Source organism: Pelmatolapia mariae, linkage group LG6 (assembly GCF_036321145.2).
Source record: "Pelmatolapia mariae isolate MD_Pm_ZW linkage group LG6, Pm_UMD_F_2, whole genome shotgun sequence".
Lineage (NCBI taxonomy): Eukaryota > Metazoa > Chordata > Actinopteri > Cichliformes > Cichlidae > Pelmatolapia > Pelmatolapia mariae.
In genome coordinates, this window is record NC_086232.1 from 39,808,910 (window position 1) to 39,832,663 (window position 23,754).

The 23,754-nt window shown below is 41.7% G+C and overlaps 1 protein-coding gene across 1 annotated transcript in view; it reads left to right on the forward strand.

Annotated features, from left to right (window-relative positions):
• The first annotated feature begins 21,611 nt into the window (after nucleotides 1-21,611).
• The window catches only part of maml3 (mastermind-like transcriptional coactivator 3), a 130,758-nt gene continuing 128,615 nt past the window's right edge, over nucleotides 21,612-23,754 (forward strand). The window contains exon 1 of the mRNA XM_063476904.1: nucleotides 21,612-22,715. Coding sequence (XP_063332974.1) covers nucleotides 22,335-22,715 — 381 coding nt within the window. The 5' untranslated portion in view covers nucleotides 21,612-22,334. The remainder of the gene's footprint in view (nucleotides 22,716-23,754) is intronic.

The window sequence follows — 23,754 nt, forward strand, 5'->3', positions numbered from 1 at the left end:
GCCTGGCAAAGACTCCAATCCGGCCCGCTGGGTGGCTTTGGAAAATATGAAGGAGGTTGAATTTTTATTTTTGGACTTTTAACTGCATTTTTATAGGTTTTACAGCTTTTCCTGCTCATAAAGCCGAGTTGAGATTGTACTTTATCTCATATAAACATCAGGTATTGGATGTGTAGTTAAACATCTTTACACTGACAGAAAGTAGAGCTTCACTCGTCCGGCCCACTTTAGATCAAAGTGGGGTGAATGTAGCGCTCGATGTAAAATGAGTTCGACGTCCCTGCTGTAAACCTTCACTAACCTGACCTCCTCCACATTCAGCAATACAACAATATGAACCAAAAATTTCAAATTTTGCTCCATCACCATGAGACTTGTTGATGCTTTTTCACTCCAGTAGTTGAGAACTATTGGTCCATTTTCAGCTAACATTATGAATTAAGCGTTGGCAGAATTATAAAGCTAAGTCGCCTACGCTGTGAAATTAAGACTTTATTTATAGTCTTGTATGTGTGGTGGTCTAGTATTGCACACACTTGCTTATATGCTCACTCACCAGTTGTTCCATAAGAGTCCACCAACACCCTGTGGCTGGTTTCTCCTTCCTTGGCCCGCTGTTAGTAGATCCCCACTAAAACACATTTGCCCTTTTCCTTTAATTTCCCTCTTCACATCTGCACATTTTCCCTCCACTGAACACACGAGAACTGTAGGTTAATGTCTTGTCTATGCCAGACCTTAACATGCAGCATTGTTACAACATAATCGACATGATTCGCTTTATCTCTGAGTCATCATTATGTCTCGTTCACAGACACGAGTGTGTGCACATGATTGTCTTCCATAAAATCCAGTGTCACAGTATTGTTTATGGCAGCCATGTAATCCCCATGGTTTCAATACGATCATCACTATATCATTCTCATATGTAAATAGAGCCTCGTGTCTGTGTGTGCGTTTTTATAACATTTATTTGTGAGGACAAACATAGAGCAAGTCCTCCTCCTGTTACTCATTAGATTTTACAGCGATGACTTGGTTTAAGGTGAGCATAAAGTTTGATTTAGGTCAGGAAAGCAGTGCTCATGTGGTAAATCTATAAGAAATGAATGAAAGTCCATGTAATGTCCCCTGAAGTGGTGGAAGCATGTGTATTTTTGTGTGTTTGAAGGCCTGTGTGTCTGTTTTTGTGTATGCATACAGGGTTAAGATGCACTCGACTATTAACCGCAGCGGTGTGTCAGTTATAATTGTGTGTGTGCGCCTCTGTGTGCGAGTCCTCGTACGACTCGGTAGCGTGTGTAGGGTACTTAAGAAATTAACATATTTTGAAAGGAAAGAAGATGTCGTTCCTTAATGAGAGAGGGCATGTGCATCTCATTACAGCATCATTAGCATAATTACCCAGCATCCTTTGTGATCATGACACGCACACGTGGGTGTGCTGCATGAGAGTGTGTGTGTGTGTGTTTGCATTGTTTACACCAAAGATTATTTTTCTCTGCCTTTTTATTGTCATTAACAGTCCACCCCCACATTCTCTTACCTTTGTCACTCTAATTTGTTTTATCCACTCATGCTCATTTATCTTTTTTTCCCTCCGCCTCCTGAAAATCTAGTCCAGCAGCAGCAATAAGAAAAAAAAAACATCTCCGTCCCATATTTTTTAAAATAAGTCTTTCTTCAGTGGAAGTCTGGTTTCAAACCCATTTTTCTCTTTAGCTTTTTAAACAGCTGATCCTGCAAAAAACCATGTGATTCTCCTCTGCAGCCTTCATGGCGAGTGCGGTCACTGCTTCTTGTTACCCAGCCAGAGGTTTTTAAGGCTGTCGCAGCGCTGTGCACAGAGAGTAAACACTGTGGTAATGTGTATGCATGTGTGGGTAACAATAACATTCCTGTAAGAAAAGCAGCCGTTATTGCAGCACATCTGAGCCTTAGGACGGGCCACCACAGGGAGAGAATATTCACACACACACACACACACACACACACACACACACACACACACACACACACACACACAGATGCTTATATATGCTGATTAACAAAACAGTCCAGTATTATTGTCAAGTCTTTACTTTACAATATAAAGAACCTTCAGGCGAGTGCTGTTGTAATTTTTGGTTGTTTTTTTCTCCATTTCCTTCAAGTCCATGTGCAACATGAAGTGAGGCATCAAACCTAAACAAAAAAAGATTGTAGATTGTTAACTAAACACTTTCTCTGGTGCAAAACATGAGCGATTACTGTCATGCAGAGGTGTGATAATGCTTCAAATCCAAAGTCCTTCATCACACTGCCTGTTTGAATGATCTGCTCACCTAATCCTTGCACCCCAGTTTATTTTACACAGCAACAGCACTGTTGAATTAAGGAGTGAAAGTCTCTGTCTGTGTGCAGATAAACTCTTGCACCTTTAAAACTTTCACATTTTTGTAAACTTTTCTGCAGCCTGACCTGATATCAGTCACATTCTCTTACCACAACACCTGCAGCATGCAAAAGTGCAGTATTCAGCCCACTGCATTTATTTTAAAGCTTCAGTTAAATTTTTTCTCAAAACTGCTAATAAATTATGCTACAGATAGCAGCATTTAAGTAAACTAGCTTATTTGTGGCCCAGTAAAAGCATAAGGGACCAGTAAAACTCTACTGAACCAGAGGACCTGTGGGGGTCCTTTGACGCTATAAAAGGACGGTTCTAGCTGTCAGGTAAAACAGAAGTGCCTTAAACCTGCATTCTTTTACAAGCCAGCAGGGGGCGATACCTGTGGTTAAAAAAATAAAACAACCTCCCCCTTCACTCCTTTCAATCCTGCATTGCTCCATCCTTGGACCTGATCTCTGTCAAGACTTCTTGATGAGGTTGTGGGCTCAGTCATTAATTAAATAAACAATGGGTGACATCACGTGTTTTATACCGCCTGTTGCTGTATTACACTCTCAGAAAAGGACTTTATTATGCCTTGATGATGGCCTCTAAGATACTTCCACTGTAACCTTGATAGCAGGTACTTATTTCTACTTTTGTGGTTAACACTTATAAAAAGAAAATGAATTAGCGTTTTTTTAAAGAAAGGTGCAAATTTAGTAAATCCATCCATCCATCTATTCTCTTCTTCTTATCCGGTTCAGGGTCACATGGGGCTGGAGCCTATTCCAGCTATTTCCCTTTTTAAATTTGCTTGGAAATGGACGGGCACATGAAAATACCATGGTTTGCTTTGTTTTTTTAGTGACACTTTGAGTAATCTTACTGACCACTCTGAGTTTGATCTCCCTGACATCTGCTTCTAGCACAGGAACAGCACAGGCTCAAAACCAGAACTCCTTTGAAGAAATAATGCTGGTATGCTGCTGGTAAACAAGGCGGACTGAAAAGGAAACCTGTCAAAGGGTAATAAATGCTTCATTTATTAAATTTATCATGCTTATGATTTACTTACAGGAACCTTAAAGTATATGAGTAAAATGAATATTTTAACTGATTCATTTTTAATTAGACTGAATTCAGACTCTCTCATGTTACTGCACCTTAAACTCTAGAGGAAGGAGTTCAAATCTGTACCTTTTACTGCTTGGGAACTAATGCGTACGTTTTTAACCCTCTAATCGGTATACATGGCTACGTAGAAGTTCACTTTTACTGCATCTCTGTTTCTGAGAATGAAGTTTACAGCACCAAAAGGTGTGTCTGCGGGGACATTCTGCCATGATTGCACACACAGACAATACCAGCTGCTGGTAAACATCTGGATGTGGACAGTGAACAAGCATCAGAGTGCTCTTAAGAAAGGTTGTCTTTCTATTTTTTCTGGCCATCCTTGTCCTTTTATTCCTCAGTTTCTCACCACCACCTCCTTCCTTCCATCCCCTCCTCTGCTCTCCCTGTGGCTCATCAATATATCAACCAGTGTGATTCTCTCTTTATCTCGCTCTTGGAGGCAGTGCCGCGTACATTAAATATTCAAAGGAAGACCATCTAGTGCAACAACCCAGCAACCTCTGCACAGAGAGAGAGAGAGAGAGAGACAGACAGAGGCTCGGCATTCTCCGTCTCTCTGCCACCCTGGGGATGGGAGTCTCCGGAAGAGCCCAAAGGGAAGGAGAACCCCTTTCTCCCTCTGGTTATCACTGAGCGCGTGCCGAGGGTCATCTCTGGGTGAACAGTGTGGCCTGAATGTCAAAAAGCTGCAGAAGCTGGTGTGTGGAGCTCAGAGGAAAACAGAAAAGGCCACATAGGAAAAACAGCAGGAGGAGGAGGAGTTATGTGGTGTCAGTGTGGGAGGAAATGTTCAAATTAGGTTTAGCACATTTCCCTTTGTGGATGTTTGTGCTTGAATCCCTTTGATTGGTTTTTAATTTAACATAGAGAGCCACAAAGATGCAGCAGATACACGGGCATCCCAGTTCGCCCTGCTGATTTTCACGACAGTTCTCAACCCTGAGTGAGTGTGTGTGTGCGCGCGTGTGTGTGGGTGTGCATGTGTGTGTTTGTGTGTCAATGTGTGTGCCTTTTGTGTAAACTCATTCTTTGCCACCCACACTTGAAGTCGTGAGCAGACAAACCGGCATGACAGTGAGAAGAGAAATACGTCTCTGCCTTGTTAAGGAGTGAACAACAAATGATCTTTTGTGCTTCTGTGCAAGTGAAAAAGTCAGAGGCAAATCCAGTGAAAACAGCTATTAACATGTCTTAATAATCACTTTAGCTCTGTCTCCTTTAATGGCAAAGACTGGCAAACTGTGTGTCTGAAGCACCATCTCCAGCAGCATTATACCTTTACATGTTGAGGCATAAATGATCTGAATGCTGAGAGCTCGGGCCGGAGCTTTTTCCTTTTCTTTTTTTTTCCCTATGGTGAGAAACCCATATTTTAACTTAACAATGGCTGCCTCAGAGTCCAAATGCAGCTGGACACTCCCCCGCTCAAAAATCCTGCAAACATCCACACACAACCACCCACTCCCACAGTGTCAGTGCTGACAACTGAAATGGATGGAAAATAAAACCGCCTCACTTTAAAACAAGGCCGTGAGTGTATGTATGCGTGTGTGTGTGTCTTCCGATGTTTGTGTGCTTGTAACTGGTGCTGCTGCCCATTCTGGATGGCTTAGTCCTTCAGGAATGAATGGAATGTTGTTTTACACATACACATACACACACACACACACACACACACACACACACACACACATGCAAACACACACAAAGCACTGACTGTCTTTATCGAACTGCTTGCTTGTAGTAGTAGTAGTCATGTTTGAGGTACACAGGGGAATAAAGGAGGAAGTTACACTGATACGTCAGGCCAAGGTCAAATATTTGCAAACCTTGTTTTGATTTGGTCTTAAATGTGTGCTGAATTAAAAATGAAAACACTGCAATAAATTCTCAGAAATGAAGTTCAAGAAAAAGTATTTGTTACATTTCCCAGAAAGTCCAGAGGATCTACACAAATATTCACTCTAAAGCTAATTACTACACCTCAAGATAACCTTTCGATGGACAAAAATGAAATTTTTAAGTGTAAATTTTAAGTTTAACGATACAGTTCTACCAATGAAAAAGCGAACTGGGTGAATTTTACTGAATTTATACTCTTACATTTTATTTCACTCGTAGATTTTACAGTTTTATTTTATTTACAGTATACTGTATCAGTTTCATTCTGTGCCAGTATGGCACCTCACATGAAGAAAGTTCTGTTTTCAAACTAGGGATGTTCTTGGTGACTAATACAAGAGTCATTTAAACGAGAGGAAAAAAACCTGTCTAGACTAAGAGGAGGAAAAGCATTTCAAACTGAGCAGAGTCTAAAGGCTCAGTCATGTGACACTAACCTCCTTGCGACCAGAAAAAGTTTTTATGCTGTTGGAGACCAGCTGCAAGAAGTTGCAGTGACTAACCAAAATGTGATTACACAGGTCACCTGGGGAAAAAAACTGTCTGGTGACTGTAATCAGTCTCAGGCAAATCAGTGAAGGTTTGCAAAAAGATGCTATCTAATCCATAAACGCAGACAGACTGTTAACATGTCGCAGTCAGTCTTGGCCTGAGGTGGCAAAACTAGAAGTACTTGTAAAAACATATACATACACACACACACATATATACATACATATATATACACACACACATATATGTGTATACACGAGTATATAAGAAAAGAAGAAAAGTTGACAAAATAAATAAAAATTTTTGTATTGTGTATATATATATATATACATATATATATATATACATATATATATACATACATATATATATACATATATATATACATATATATATACATATATATATACATATATATATACATATATATATACATATATATATACATATATATATACATATACATATATATATATATACATATACATATATATATATATATATATACATATACATATATATATATATATATATACATATATATACATATATATATATATATATATATATATATATATATATATATATATATATATATATATATATATATATATATATATATATATATATATATATATATATATATATATATATATATATATACCTGCAGAGGGTCAGGCAAGTCCTGAGGAGTCAGCTGAACGGTAAGAACAAGATCCGGGCCATCAACACCTACGCCCTGCCCGTGATCAGGTACCCTGCTGGGGTAATAGGCTGGCCAAAGGAGGAGATAGAAGCCACTGACATAAAGACAAGAAAGCTCCTGACCATACATGGAGGGTTTCACCCCAATTCCAGCATCCTGAGGCTGTACGCTGAGCGGAAGGAAGGAGGCCGGGGACTGGTGAGTGTCAGCACCACAGTCCAGGATGAGACAAGGAACATCCACGAATACATCACGAAGATGGCCCCAACTGACAGCGTGCTCAGTGAATACCTCAGGCAGCAGAAACCCAAGAAAGAGGAGGAAGGCGAGGAACCATCATGGAAGGACAGGTCCCTGCACGGTATGTACCACCGGCAGATAGAGGAGGTGGCTGATATCCAGAAATCCTACCAGTGGCTGGACAAAGCTGGACTGAAAGACAGCACAGAGGCACTAATCATGGCAGCACAAGAACAAGCTCTGAGTACAAGATCCATAGAGGCTGGGGTCTATCACACCAGGCAAGACCCCAGGTGCAGGCTGTGTAAAGAAGCCCCAGAGACAATCCAGCACATAACAGCAGGGTGCAAGATGCTAGCAGGCAGGGCATACATGGAACGCCATAACCAAGTGGCCGGCATAGTGTACAGGAACATCTGTGCCGAGTATAACCTGGAAGTCCCGAGGTCAAAATGGGAGATGCCCCCAAGGGTGATGGAGAATGACCGAGCTAAGATCCTGTGGGAGTTCCAGATACAGACGGACAAAATGGTGGTGGCTAACCAACCGGACATAGTGGTGGTAGACAAACAGGAGAAGACGGCCGTAGTGATCGATGTAGCGGTTCCGAATGACAGCAACATCAGGAAGAAGGAACACGAGAAGCTCGAGAAATACCAAGGGCTCAGAGAAGAGCTCGAGAGGATGGTAACGGTGGTCCCCGTGGTAATCGGAGCACTAGGTACAGTGACTCCCAAGCTAGGCGAGTGGCTCCAGCAGATCCCGGGAACAACATCGGAGATCTCTGTCCAGAAGAGCGCAGTCCTGGGAACAGCTAAGATACTGCGCAGGACCCTCAAGCTCCCAGGCCTCTGGTAGAGGACCCGAGCTTGAAGGATTGACCGCCCACAGGGGCGAGTGGAGAATTTTATATATATATATATATATATATATATATATATATACACACTACCAGTCAAAAGTTTGGACACACCTTTCTGGAATTATGTAGCAAAGAAAAACTTGATAAATAACTCCAGATATGTGTTATATTTTAGATTCCTCAAAGTAGCCACCCTTAGCTTTGTTAATGTGAATGAGCTTCATGATGTAGTTACCTGAGATGGTTTTCACTTCACAGGTGTGCCTTGTCAGGGTTTATTTGTGGATTTTCTTGCCTTCTTAATGGGGTTGGGACCATCAGGTGTGTTGTGCAGAAGTCAGGTTGGCACACAGCTGACAGCCCTATTTGACAACTGTTAGAATTCATATTAGGGCAAGAACCAATCGGCTGAGTAACAACAGTCCATCATTACTTTAAGAACTGAAGGTCAGTCAGTCTGGAAAATTGCTGAAACTTTGAACATGTCCCCAAGTGCAGTCGCAAAAATCATCAAGCACTACAACAAAACTGGCTCACATAAGGACCGCCCCAGGAAAGGAAGACCAAGAGTCACCTCTGCTGCTGAGGATAAATTTATCAGAGTCACCAGCCTCAGAAATTCCAAGTTAACAGCACCTCAGATTAGAGCCCAGATAAATGCCACACAGAGTTGCAGTAGCAGACACATCTCTACATCAACTGTTCAGAGGAGACTGTGCAAATCAGGCCACATTAGCACTGTGTATTCTCTCCGGGCACTCCAGCTTCCTCCCACAGACATGCCATTAGTAGGGTTAGGTTAGTTAGGTTAATCCACCAGAGTAGAAGCCTTCCACCTCTTGGCTCCACCTAGAAATTCTGTAAATAAAAATTATGCATAGAATCAGTGACAAAGGACAGCTGTGGTGAAATCCAACACCCAGCGAGTACGGTATATTGCCAGCATGGCGGACCAATGGCTTGTAGCAATGGGCCACACCACCCAGCTGATGGTAATCTGGTTACCCTGCAAACATTCAAGAATGCTTCTGCTGTTTATATTATGTTTATAGTGATTAAAATAAAGAAAAATATACAAAATTTTAAAGGTTTCTTAATTAAAAGAATGAGAAAGGACAAAAAAAAAACATTATGTGAAGTGTGAGTGAAACCCACAACCCAAAAAAAATAAAACTAATCTGTGTAGGTGGAGAAGAAGCTCTGCCGACATCTGTTCACGACCGTGTGCCAACCATAGTAGTTGTAGCTGTTTAAAAAAACACAAAGATAAATGTCTTTAATTCTTTCTTTGCAATAATCTGATTGATACTTCTGAATTTGTAAGAGACAGTCTGACGTGACCTCCTCTATGTGGAAACTTCAACATTCGTCCATCTAGTTTTCTGCTGCTGTTTTCCTTCGTGAGACGATAGCATTATTAAACACCGTATAAATATTGCATGAGCTATTTGAAACCATTAATCAGATTTCTCTATAGTCCACTATAGTTTAAAAGTCACTGAAATGTGTGGAACTCTGTGGATAAAACTCTTGGTATCAGATTAGTTTGTTGAGTGTGGATAACCTTGTCAGTGCTGGCACCAGCACCCTTCCTTAGTTGCACATTGATGTCCACATCCCTGTGCAAAATGTGCCACACCAATAAGCTGAAATTAATTCTGCTCAATATTAATTTTTATCTCTTTAAAAGCTTATAGTGTTACTCAGTTTCTCTTGTGGCCCTGTTTGCTCGCTCAGTTCAAAAGCAGTACGGTCAGTAAGCCTAGAAAGATGCTATAGTTCCCCAGTGTTTGAATAGTAATCTAAGTTCATCTAATCTGTGCATCAATTTTTTTGCAGCTTTTTTAAAAGGTCAGTGTTTGCACCATTACATTAAGGTAGGAAACTGTTATTGGAGGGTCAAGATTTTTCTCACACGGGTACAAATAAGTATCCCCTGTTAAGGGTACATTAGCAGTACCATAGAAGCTGTCATCCCAGTAACAAGTCAGTGCACACTCAAAGTTTAAATACTTTACTTTCTGAGAGTATAACTCATACAAGTTATAATGCTGGCTTTAAAGCCCAAACTGTAGAACATAACTCACATATGGGAGTTACACTTCCCAGCAATTAGAGACAATAAATCCCATTATTTAATAAGACTGGAAGCTAATTTGGAAAACATGATGTTAGTTGGTGAAAAAATTAAGCCATGTTATTTTGTTTATTGGAGGATTGAATTATGTTCATTTGGCCAAAGCGATAAATAATAATTGCAATAAATCTTCACAAGCAATACAAACTATATGCCAACTAGAAGATGAAATATTCATGTTTAGCTGTTAGAGATGTCACTGTTACTCTGTTGGTTGGTTTTATCCCCACTTTGAATGAAAATTCCCACAGCTATTTAATATTTTGCTATTAATCCTGGTACAGACATTCAAGTACCAAGGACTGAGTCGCATTAGCTTTGCTGATCTTCAAATAGAAATATATGTGGTGGTTTCTCTAGGTGTGGAGAACAATATAACATGAACATGTTGACTGAATAGGAAGAGATTTTTTTTTTTTTATCTGAACAGGTGTATGCCTGAATGAGAATTGTTGCTTTAAACAATGGTGGTAATAGTTGGGTTTATCGGCTAATAGGCTGTTGTGATTCAGGTATATTAATGACTTCATCAAATTACTTATTTAATAAAGGCTCCTTTGTCTGGTCGAAGATTAAAAGCTGTAGTTCTGCAACCTGCGATTAGTCTGACTGCTAGAAACAGTTTAGACTTCAGGTCTTCCTTTTTTAAAAAAAATGAACTATCCATAACTAAAGAGATGACTTTTTTTTTTTTTAATTTAAGCCCTTCTTTAATGTTACAGTTAAAAACAACACAACAACTTTTGCTGAACTAGTCCAACACTCGTTCACCCAGAGTGATGCGCAAAGTTTTCACAGAGTTTGGGCCCCATCAGCTGTTGAAGAACACGCTCACATGTCAGTTCACATTTGCATTTACATAAGGAGTGTTGTGGTTAATGGTGAAATAGGAGCCCAAAGGAGACACGCGAGCAGGCAAGGATCAAAATAAATATGAACCTTTACTGTTGGTGTAGCAGTAGCCCAAAAGGCAACTAAATAACAGGTCCATGGATGAGCAGAGGAAGCACTAGGGAAAATACCAGGAACTCGGGAACCACAGGGGATAGCAGAAAACCCACAGTAAACAGTATGACGTGACAACAAGCAGAAACAGACTGAGGGTAAAAATACACACAGAGACACTCAGGGAAGGTGAACACAGCTGAGGCAAACACTCAGGTGCAAGCAATCAGGGAAAGGAGTCTGGGTAAAGTAAGCCTGAATACTAACACACGAAAAAAGGGTTACCAAAATAAAACAGGAAATGGGGAACACCTAACGCAGAGACGAAGGTACAAGGGGCAAGCAGAAAACCGTAACTTAAAAATATAATACCAATCAGATAGCAACGCAACTAATACCTATAATGGAAGGAGCATATTAAGGAAATACACAAAGTTGAAAAGCTAAACAGTGAGTTAAAAATCAAACGGAACACAGTAAATAATAAACAGAACTTAATATCATAAATACCCCCAAAAAACGATCATTTCTCATGATATTACTTCTAAAAGACTAAAACATTTGGAAATGAATTGCATTTCATGACCCATAACATGTTGTTCAATCAGGAAACTGCAACACAACACTGCACATCCTGTTCAGATCGAATGTGCCGTACTTCGTTCTTTCCTTTGTGTGCCTGCCAGTGTGTGAGCTAAGTTTCCCATTTTGTTCTCTTTAACTTTACTAAATTAGCAGCTTTATTCCATTCATTAGTGTTGACCACTGCTTGTTATTGTTTCCATTTTCCTTGAAGGTAACAATGATGTGTAACACCTGAGTGGAAATTCCTCAAAGTCAGTCAGCTGTTTAATGGCGATACTCTGTTCCTCGTACTTGGACTGGACTGTGAGTGCAAATAGTACTCAGCTTATTTAAAGTAGAGACATGCAATCTAAGTCTTCCTTCTTGACCTTTGCTCTTATGTATTTTATAAATTTATATTAAATGCTATCTGTCAGCGATTGTCTCTAAACTACAGACACGCAGCAGTTTGCTTCATAATGAGCACAATACTGAGATTAATCACACTCCTGACACGTATACTACAAAATAGCTGTGTGGTGCAGTTGTTAGCGGTCACCGTTTCATTGCTTTGTGATCAAAAAACAATGTGTGCTGATTTAACTCTGGCAGTCACTCTTCATTGGCTCCCTGTTAAATCCAGTTTTAACTTAAAATCCTTGTCCTCACATGAAAACGCCCTGAAGGATCAGACCTTGTTATTCCTAAAGCCCTCACAGGGTGATATTTCCTAATAGAGCACTTTGCTCATACACTGCAGGCTTACCCGTGGTTCCTCGAGTTTCTAAAAGTATAACCAGAGGCAGAGCCTTCAGCTATCAGGCCCCTCTCCTGTGGAACCAGCTCCCAGTTTAGATTGAGGAGGCAGAAACCTCTCTGCTTTTAAGGTTAGGCTTCACTTTTCTTTTCGCTAAAGCTTGTAGTTAGGGCTGGATCAGGTGACCCTCAACCCTCCATTAGTTTTGTTGCTATAGGCTCAGGCTGCTGAGGGAACTTCCTATGATGCTGAGTATTTTTACTCTTGTTTTCACTACACATCTCTCACTTCTCTTTTCATTTTTTTCCCCTTTTTTGACAAATTGTCATAGAAGATGCCCACTCTTCCCTGACCCTGTTTCTGTTGGAGGCCTCTTTGTCCTTAAAATGGAGTTCTTCCTCCCCGCTGTCACCAAGCGCTTGCTCGTAGGCAGTGGTGTTCTCCAGCCCTCCACAATCCTGAATTGGAAAAGTTGTCAAGAAAATGGATGAATGAATGAATTTAACATAGCACAATCTGTTATGTTTATGTCTACACACTGTTCAGGTGTGCTGTCATTGTCAGTAGCTGTAGTAACAGTCTTCCCAGCATTTGTGTTTGTGCTCTGTTACCTCTCTGGTCTCTCGTTAAGTTTTAACATTCATCAATATCTCTTTTTGTCTTTTTTATCTTTTATTTTGATGGTTAGTTTTTCTTCAAATGACCTAAAGCTAATCTTTTGTTAGATATTTTTGCATCAATTCTGCATTTGGGGCTTCAAATGCACAACGTGAAAAGGCCCAGAGAGTGATGACAATAGAGCAGCAGGAATAACACAGGAGCATCCGTAGAAGAATAAACATGAGAACACAGCCCGTCCTTCGTGTGCGCTTTGCTTCCTGAATGATTAATTGTTTCAAAATTGAACATTTTTAGGTAGTCTAAGTAATTACCTCATCATTTTGGATGGATAGATGGCTGCCAGCTTGTTAATATCTGAGTTTAAATGAGCACCAGTTGGAGGATAATGATCCGTAGTCTAAATGTTCCATGTAAACTTTTTATCACTGTAAAAACTGAGTCCTCTATAATTTAGTCACAATGCTAGGTGCTATCAGTTTTTAAGATAGATACAAGAATGGACAGTGCACAAGAGAGATGAAGAGGAGAGTGCAGGCAGGGTGGAGCAGGTGGGCATGAGTGTCAGGGGTGATTTGTTAGCATAGCAGCAAGAGTGAAAGGAAAAAGGTTTACAAGATGGATGTGAGACCTGCTATGATGTATGGTTTGGAGACGGTGGCAATGACAACAAGACAGGAGGCCGAGCTGACGGCGGCAGAGCTGAAGACGTTAAGGTTTTGTGACCAGGGTGGACAGGATTAGAAATGAGTATGTCAGAGGGACAGTTCATTTTCAGCAGTTTGGAGACAACTCTTTAGTTATTATTAATCTCTGTCTCTTCACCCCCAACTGGTCGCTGCAGAGGGCCACCCCTCCCTGAGCCTGGTTCTGCTGGAGATTTCTTCCTGTTGAAAGGGAGTTTTTCCTTCCCACTGTCACCAAAGTGCTTGCTCATAGAGGGCCATCTGATTGTTGGGGCATTCTCTGTTTTCTCTATATTATTGAGGGGTCTTTATCTTACAGTATAAAGCAGCTTGAGGCAACTGTTGTGGCTTTGTGCTATATAAAAAAATAAAACTGAATTGAATTGAAAATAAGGTTAAAATGCTTGAGACTGTGGAAATGATGTTGAATTTGAGACTGCCAGGCAGAAGTAAAAAATGAATACCACAGAGAAGATTTATGGATGTAGTGAAGGAGGACACAGAGATGGTTGGTGTGACTTTTTTACTCTCCCCGAGCACAACATGCCACATTCACCCAAGCACTTTTTTTTTCTATGCTTTTAAGAGTTTTCTAACTGACATTCACACTCTGACGGATACATCGGAGAGTAACTAGGGGTTAGTATCTTACCCAAGGATATTTCACATGCGGACTGGGGGAGCCAGGGATCGAACCACCAACCTCCGATCAGCAGATGACCTGCTCTGCCTCCTGAGCTACAGCCACCTGTGATGCTCAATGTATGAAAAGTAGGAGATATTTCAAGATCTTGACAAACTGTTTTGATAAAGAGTATATAGAGATCCAAAAAGCTTACATGAAATCTGAATTATAAAGCGCACGCCAGAGGACATATTGTATGCTAATTTTTTATGACAAAATTCATCTGCTTTGAAAGTGGTTCATTAAATGTGAATTTTGTATCTACTATGAAAGGCAGGCATTTTTGCAGTAAGTTTAACTGTCCAGTGTGCTTGAGATCAAATTGTGCTGCAGATATCTCATGAGCTAACATGAGTTTGGCACAGATGATATCAACAGATAAAATTTGTGACTGCACATCAAGATACTGTCACCGAGGAAAGTTCAGTCACTGGGGATGTGTGCATATTTACACTGTGATGAATCCTTCTTTAGTTTCTTGGATTGATTTATCTCAGATTGACAGATATGAACATGGTTGTTCAGTTGATGATGTGACTGTAATCCCAAGTACTGGATTCCAGTGTTTACCATGAAGCCACTCATCCTACGAGCTTATATAGGATGAGTGTATAACCAAGGCTTTGATCCAGCTGCTATGCCAATTTAATGATATTTCATAGCCTTATTGACCAGACGTACAACCAGAGGAAATGCCTATCTGATTGATCATACTTATTGATACAGTTTGGACCAAACATAACATTAATTATTCCAAGGTGGAAGGATCCACAGTAGAATTTGGAATCCACAGACACTGACTCGAATCTAAAAAGGAACTCTCTCAGTCGGGGGATCGCGCTCTTCTGAGGTGTAGAGCAGTATAAGCACATAAAAAAGAGCACCAGATAAGTTATTTGAGCCAATATTTCGCCCAGGGCTAGTGGAGACATCTCCTTGCTCAACCCAGAACAACAACGAGTGAACCAAAGCCTTTCGTCTGTCTACAAAGCAAAGCGAAAGCCAAGATGTTCCAAGAAAATCCTCGTGGCTTCGGGTCTAGCAGATCGGGGATGATGAAACACAGGGAAACAGTGTAGTAAGAATTTGCTTCTGCCACTATATTTCTTTCCATAACATTGGCATGTCAACGAAGATGTGGGGTCCCTGTTTTTACATTTCAGGGTAACAGCTGTTGCTGTTTGACACCAAACTCCATGCAGATTACTCGGCCATCAAATTTTCTTTCAGGACTCTGAATATTTTTTCCTGTGTGACAGTCAGTTGATGCAGTTGAGTTCTCTGTCTGTCCATTTAGTTATAACTGCTCTTTTAACTAGTTCCTATTTTATTTAAAGTAAACACTGTTATTGGTGAGCCCTTCCTGTGGGCTGCAGGGCTTTCTCACAGAAACACGGCTTATCATTATTATTATTATTATTATTATTATTATTATTATTATTATTATTATTATGAGTGACTTCTTTACTGAAGATGCTGGTTGGCAACCTGGAGACTCGTAAGACAATTTTGTTCCAGGTAGGAAACTGTATTACAGATAGAAAAATCATAACAGCTGTTCATAGATGATAAGAGATTGCACAGATAAGAAGCTAGTTTACCCAGCATGGCTTTGTAAATACAGATACACCAGTGCTGTTGTCTCCTTTGGCATAATGAAAGCCAAGATAAATAGATTTGATATTAAATGTAAACAACAGTAATACACAGATTTCAGACACATTATCAGGACAATATGAAAGAAGGTCCTGAGTTTGACTCCATCGTCTGTCCGGGGCCTGTCAGTGTGGAGTTTGGGTGGGATCTTTCCGGATACTCCATTTTCTTAGGATGATACTTTTTTAATTACATCCCCTCCCAAAGTATAGATTCCATCATTACTGTAACCACAACTGCTGTCGTTTCTTAACTCTGAAGCTAACCACCGCCACACCGCCGTGATGTGTCATACGACGTGTGTCAAGTGTCATTCCTAGCTCTGGAAGTGCTGTGCTCCAACACGTCACAAGCAAGACCATACACAGCACTCGATGAAGAAATGTCATGACTTTCTCTTTAAAATTTTAATCTGACAATCTCCACAGCTTTTCATACGCTCTAGTTTTTGCTATGGTTTGGGAAAGATGGCTCACAGAGGTCAGAATATTTCTCGGCCTCAATAAACAGTCTCTCCTCATCTCTTACGCTCCACACAAACGAGACACCCACAGCAGTAAGCGGCTAAAGCGGAGCTAAGAAGGGAGCGAGTGGAGGAAAAAACTGTTTTCTCCTCCACTTTTTTCAGGAATGGTGTGTCTGTTGTCACATAGCAGCACATCAACAATCACCAATACACTGAGAGTTGCATAGGAAAAATCACAGCACCAGCCACTTATAACAGATGGATGCAACAGCCATGACATCTCCCAGTGGTTTTGGTTTTGTCAGTATTTTGGCTACACCATGTTGGGTTTTTGTGACCATATTTGTTGGATGGGCTGCACCACGTAGTGGAGTGAATTAGTTGTCAGGTAAGTCCATTAAAAGTGCTTCGAAAGGCACCAAAGACATGATGGAGTTGAGCAATTCAAATCAGCTACAGCTGTCTGTGTTGGCAAATCAAAGCACTAAAGCACCTAAGTCTAAGCTTTGCCAGTATCCTAAAGAATCATTTATAGGTAACAAAACCGTGTTTTATAGCAGGCTCTTTAAAATTGTAGTCCAGTATAGGTGTGGATTCCCTCTGAAATCAGCCTCAAATGGCATTAGAGGAACTGCAGTCTTCGGTGACTGCTTGATCACAACCTTGTCCAAAATGGCACAAGTACCACACAGCAAAACAAATGCCTAGAAAAGTTCAATTCTGTCACTGCTACAGTACTAGATGTTCACATTAAATATGGCTGTAGTTTCAAATATTGAAGTCAGTGGATGTGCAAGTGCCCAAAAAGCTCTAATCTAAAATCCAAAAAGCTCTGCTTTCATATTAATCAAAAAACTCAGTTTCAGGAAGTTTTTTTCTACTCCTGGTTCTGTATGATGTCAGTAAGAGAACATATCACTAATGCTGATATCTCAGCAGCACTGCTTATCCCTGAGCCCCTGGCTGTGAACACAGAAGCCCTGACCAACTCATTTTAATTGTGATGGGCAGCCAATCAAAAGAAAGTTGGCTTAAAGGGGCGAGAGCTAAAATCTGGGGTCTGCACCAGCATTCAATGAAAGACAAATAAGGATTATTTTGACCTGTACATCACGTAGCCTTCATCTCAGGCATCAGTTAAAATAGCGTGTGCCTTTCTTTAGATTTTTGCTTAGTAGAAAAAAATTAATACACCCAGTCATGTACATCCAGGATCCACCAATGAAGCGCCAGCAAGGATGGGCTGGGCTAAAGTTGTTCTTCATACTGCAAGTGTTGCTGCAGCATCATCCTCTTTAGACTTTTGCTCTTCTTTGTGCACACCGTGAGTCGGTGAGGATGTCAGAAACCTCTCTGTGTTTCTACAACTGTGAATCATGCAAAGCTACTCCAAAGTCCAAAATAAACACATGGATATTTGCATATTATTTCTTAGGATATTAGACATCTTTTTTCTTTCTTTTTTTTAACAAATCTTAACACATTCTTTGCCTGAATCTAACAATATAAAATAGACAAATATTTTTCACCAGTTTTTGAAGTCACAGACATGCAATGTTTTTCTGTTAACTGGACTCTCAGATCAGAAAACACCTCTATGTTTAGCTCAGAAGCACAGCTGCAAAAACATATTGCGTCATTCAATTAAAAGGAATTGCAACAAAAAAGGTTGGGAAACCGTGGTCTGTGGTATCGGTGTGGAAGATTCCTCACGGAATAATCTTAACACAAATGACTTTTAGCTTCAAAACACTCCAAGAGGATGTTTTGAAACTAAGACCATCAAATATGGTGAACTTCCTGTAGACGAAGAGAAAGCTAAATCTGCCCTCTGCGAGTGAAGTAATCGTGATCACTGGTGCTCGTGCAAGAACCAAATAACCTTTTAACACTGAGACAGGAAACAGAAATGAATAACATGCAATGGAGTGGAAGCAGAGACACATGCTGCCCATGTTTAATTGCCAAGCAGAGAGTGCGATTGTGTGCGTGCGTATGTCTCTGTTGGTGTACAGTATGTGAGGGGGTGAAGGACTGTGTGTGTGAGTACATGCATGTGTGTTGGTGGGATGGTTAGAAAGAGACAAGGGAGCACATATGGCCCGAACAGTCGGGGATGGAGCTCAGAACTCCCACATGACATGGCAGATAAAAATAAAAATGGGAGAGAGAGGTGCACAGACAGTGACGGAGAGAGAGATAACTGGGCTCTGCTGCGACGTAACAAAAATAAACCACATGTGTTTGTCTGGGTAACATTCACATTGCTGTCCATTTGTGTGTGTGTGTATATGTGTCCAAGTCTGTGGTGCTCCTTGGTGAAATGAGGAGAAGAATAGAGTCTGGAGACCGTATATAAAAGATGGATGTCACCCACTGGTTTGTCAGGTCCTGTTTAAAAGTCTTAATTTTAGCATTCTGGCTGCCAAAATGTTTTTTTTTCTATTGCCAGATGTGACCATATTTGGACAAAAGGCTGTAGTGGCAAACTATTTAATTCAGTTTTATTTTTTATTCACAACAACAGTTGCCTCAAGGTGCTTTATATTGTGAGATAAAGACCCTACAACAATACAGTGAAAGCAGAGAATACCCCATCGATCATGTGACACTCTATGAGCAAGCACTTTGGAGACAGTGGGAAGGAAAAACTCCCTTTTAACAGGAAGAAACCTTCAGCAGAACCAGGCTCAGGGAGGGACGGCCATCTGCCGTGACCGGTTGGGGTCAGGGGAGGAAGACACGACACAGACACGCTGTGGAAGAGAGCCACAGATTAACAGTAACTACCAGATAATGTTAGCAGCTTGGTTAACCAGGTAAATCCACAGACCACATGGGTGCATCTCACAGACCAGATACTGCTTCAATCATCATCATCATCCGGTTTGTTCCAGTGTATACACATAGCTGATGCTCCAGCTGTTGTCACTGGAGCAACTGCAAGATCTACCCACGGTTCTTCATGAGTGACAGCGTCAGTATATCCGGTGCGTGGAGTGCCACACAGTCGCTTCCATCCTGCAACACTTGCATCAGACTGTGGGCCTGCCTGGATTGGATAAGTGCGAGGTAGCTGCTGAAGATGTGCAAGCCACCGCTTTTGCCACTGTGCAGGCAGAACAGGTGTAGGAGGTTTCTGTGTTGTCAGTCTGACCATAGCAGCTCCATATTATCTAATTCATCCCTTATCCCTCTTCTCCACATGTCCAAACAGCTCAACCTGAGCTGTCCATCTGATGACTGAAGTCCAGCTGTGGATCAAGCATACAGATGAAGCTACAAATAAGCTGCATGGACCCCTGGTTTAGCCAATGAAACACTCTTAGGTTAGGAAAACATCATGCAGGTCAAAATGTAGTCGTGAATGTAGAAAAGTGACAAAAAAAGTGGGACACACACCAAAGGACATGCTGTGTGTCAAAACTGCACTAATTGAGGCTCCAGAGATGAAAATGTGCTGATAAATTGTTTTGAAGAAGCAAATTAGCTTTGGAGCATAAACCTTTTCATATGTACAAGCCTATGAATATGTTTAATACTTTATTATTTTTTATTTATTTATTTTTTGGAGCCACCTTTAAGTGGCCATCACGGGACCTATCGTTTTTTCAGTGTTGGGTTCATAATTTGGTGATTATAACTTGGATGGTCATGTGTCAGTGAAACATGCAAAATGTCTGTGATTCATGACATGCAGTGAGCATGAGAAGTCAGATACTGGAAAGTGATAAGAAGACAGGATTCACATGGTCACCAGTTCAGTGGATCAGCACTTGTTATTAATACTAAGGGTCTTTAAATTTAATTGGATACACTTTTTCTTTCTCATATCATAACATAAAGAACATATGAATGTTTAAGACGAAGCACGCCAGCAAACATCTTAATGAAAGAGAGGCCTGAGAATAAAATGGCTATGTCATCATTATCACTTCCTGCTTAAATTCTTTCAGTGGTGATTCACCAGCCCCTGAAAAGATCTCACTTTGCACATTTAAAAGTCCTTTTTTATACCTTTTTAAATAAGCGCAGCCAGGATTTGTGATTAGTGCGTGTCATATTCAACAATAATGGCTTCCTGTAGAGGACCTTCATACAAATATTTGCATTTAGTGTTTAAAAATTGGCATTAAACCTTCCAAACTCCCATCTTCTGTTTTCAGCTCACGATCTGTATGTTGAACTCAATTTAAAAAATGTTCATTATAAAATAACATGTTCAGTCCTCTTTAAAAATGCTCCAGCGATGGATAATTACAGGTTATAGTCATGGACTTCAGTCTGAGGAGGAGCTCATTTCCACCCGTTTACCTGGCACTCTGTTTTTGTGTGAAATGGGTGTAACCTGCAGTGGGCCTGCAGAGCTCAACACACCACGACTTGAGTAAATAGGCAAAACAAGCAAATCAAGAAAACACCATCGTCTGTTTGACAACACAAGTGGAGCTTCTTCTTTTTTTTTTTTAAAGGAAGCTGCAACTGCTGAGCCATCAATCAAAGAGTGGCCTTTGTGTAATCCATATATTTGGCTACTGTCTCTGTTTTTGTTTGTTGTCTGTATGTAAAGAGTATTTCTGTACCTGCGCCTTGCTTCCATATCTTCTGGAGAGATTTCTGTATTTGTGAAAACTAAACTTAAACTGGTATGAAGTGTGTAAATATTTCAAAGGCCTTAACTATCTGCCGCAATAGAGGACAGATGCTACATTTAAACTTTTGCCCTCCAAGGAGCTGCCTTGCTTTGTTGTGTTGTGCATTTATAGTTTGTTTTCGTTTTTTGCACACCGGCAGCTCCTTTTTGCATTTTTTTGTTTTAAAGTTTGTATTTTTGAGCTCATTGTTAAATTCTTGGATTGTTTTATGAAGTTGCAAAAAACTGAGTAACTGCTTAATCTGGTATGATGCGATCTTATGCGCAATAATCAAATGATAATAATTTATTTATAAATCTCCAAACGGTAAAGCCCAACCACCCCTGCAAGTTTAAACTATGGCTGACTTTAATGAAATTTTTAAACTGCCTCTTGTGTTTGGGCTTTTTTTCCTACTCGTTTCTGCTGAGTTTTAGTTTTTGAAAGACATTTTACATTTTGATTCTTCATCTATATTAGCGGCTCATTTTTAGTGTTATATAGTATAGTTATATAGTTTTTAGGACCCTAAACGCAGTTTCTGTCTCTTTGCGTGCTTCTCCCTTGAGTTCCAATATGTTAACCTTTCTCTTAACCCTTTATTAACCCGTTAAGACAGCTCAGGACAGGTCACACGTCCCCTGGTGGATTCCACTCCGTGTTTTCCTGGTTTCCACCATCGGGCTCTTCGCACAGCCTTTAGCTGGTTTTTACTAAACTCCTGATATCACTCCGCTGGCATGGTGGAGAAGCGGACCTGATTATTGTGATGGTGGCAGGCAGTGACTAGAGACTTCCGCCACTGCTTCCCATATCCGCGTTTTGCGCCGTCTGTCCTACTATCTGGTTGCTTCACAATCGGACTACCGAAGGCGCTTGTGCGCTTTCCCTCCAACTCAACAACATCTTACCCGGGATTTCTTTCAAACCAAAACCAGATGAGATGCAAGTTCACTGGGAAACTCTGGAGCCCGTTCGGTTTAGGCAGCAAAACTTTTTCTCAGAGGACTGCACGGTGAACCGGAGAGTGGACTGTTGCTGTGGCCGCCGCTGCTCCTCTGCGGGACGGTTTGTGCGCATATGAGCGCTGGGTGCCCGCTCGCACCGTCGCTGTACCGCTGTGTGTTTTTGCTCTTATCAGCGTGGCAGCGGCTTTATTGTTGAATTCAGTTTGGGGGCTTTGTGTTGTTTGTGTTTAACACTTGGAAAGAGAAGAAGAGACGCTCAGCCGCATGACCGAGAGCCTCGCAGCCCTTTAAACCTTCCACTCCCGGTTGTTGCCCTCTTCTTCAGCGGCCGTACCTTCCGCCCGCTGCCCGGCTGCTCGGGACCTTTCGCCGGCGGAGGACGCGCAGAGAAAGCGGACTCTAGGTGGTGGAGTGGAGGTGGAGGTGGAAGGAGGAGGAGGTGGCGGCGGTGGCGCTGAGCTTAACTGGGAGAAAAGTTCTTCCAAAATAGCCGCCGCTCGGCCCCGTGATGGGGGACTTCGCCTCCCCCGCTGCCGGACCCAACGGCAGTATCTGCATCAACAACAGCATGAACCCGGCCGCCGCGAGCATGGGGCCCGCCGCGAGCGTGGTGGGAATACCTAAGCACAGCACGGTGGTGGAGAGGCTGAGGCAGCGGATAGAGGGCTGCAGGAAACACCACATAACCTGCGAGACCAGGTACCAGCAAGCCCACGCCGAGCAGATGGAGATAGACCGCAGGGACACGGTCAACCTGTACCAGCGGAGTCTGGAGCAAAGGGCCAAAAAGTCCGCCAGCGGCAGCAGCGGCACCAAGCAGCCCCAGAGCAAGCAGCTGGACCCGGACTCTGCGTCCTCCGCGGAGCAGAGGAATAACACGCTCATAGCGGTAAGGACGAGCTGACGGCGACGGCCACCGACAACTCGCACACAAACACAAACACGACACACTTTCGCTCATTTCCCCTCCATCTCTGCTCCCCAGTCTCTCTCTCCCCTCCAACCCCCCGCAAGCTGCACAGCTTCTTCTTGTTCATCACTCAGAAAACTTGTTGAAAACATGCTCGCTAATCGCTGCTTTCTTTCTCGGCGCTCGCTCCACTTTTTTCCTCCAAGTTCTTTTGTTTACAAAGAAGTCCGGGCCCTCGTTGGAGCCAACAGGCTGCAGTTTGGGGCTTGGATTGTGCCCTGTGTGGAAATGAGAAGCCTGACAACTGATATTTGATCTTATTCTGCGAGATCAGTGCGTCTTCTTGCTCAAAGGGGGGCTGAAAGTGGTTTTTGTTTTGTTTTTGTTTTTTCGGGAGGGGGGCACTTTCAGTTGTCAGGTTCTGAAACTAGTAAGTAACTTCTGGAGGATGGCTCGCGCTGTTTTTGCATGAAAATAACTTCTCCTTTCTTGTTCTTGGGTGGAAATTGTTCTGCAACACACAGGAGCATTAGCATTGCAACACTGCTTCCTTGCTCTCGGCAGCAGCAGCAGCAGTTAATGCTCCAGCCTGCACTGTAACCTTTGTCACATACTCTCAAAATCTGCAGTCTGTCCCCAGTGTCACACACACACACACACACACACACACACACACACACACACACACACACACACGATCAAAGCCACCCCCGGACTTAAAGCAACCTGCCAGCTGACTTCAGATGAATGCCACAGTAGTTTGTGAACATTTGTTACACTGTCATTAACTCCTAGCTCTTCAGGTTCGCTCATGAATGCAGCGATCGCATAACATGCTTTGCAATTACCTCAATAGCTGCATGCCCTTGTGAAGATATTGCACTTGTCATTTGTCATTACAGTCAGAGTGGGTTTTATAGGAGTGCTAGGGTGTTTTCCTGTTAGTAGGGGGCAGTGGTAACATATGGAGGGCTGGTGAGTTGCTCGTGGCTGTCCTGGCTGTGAACGATCTTGACTG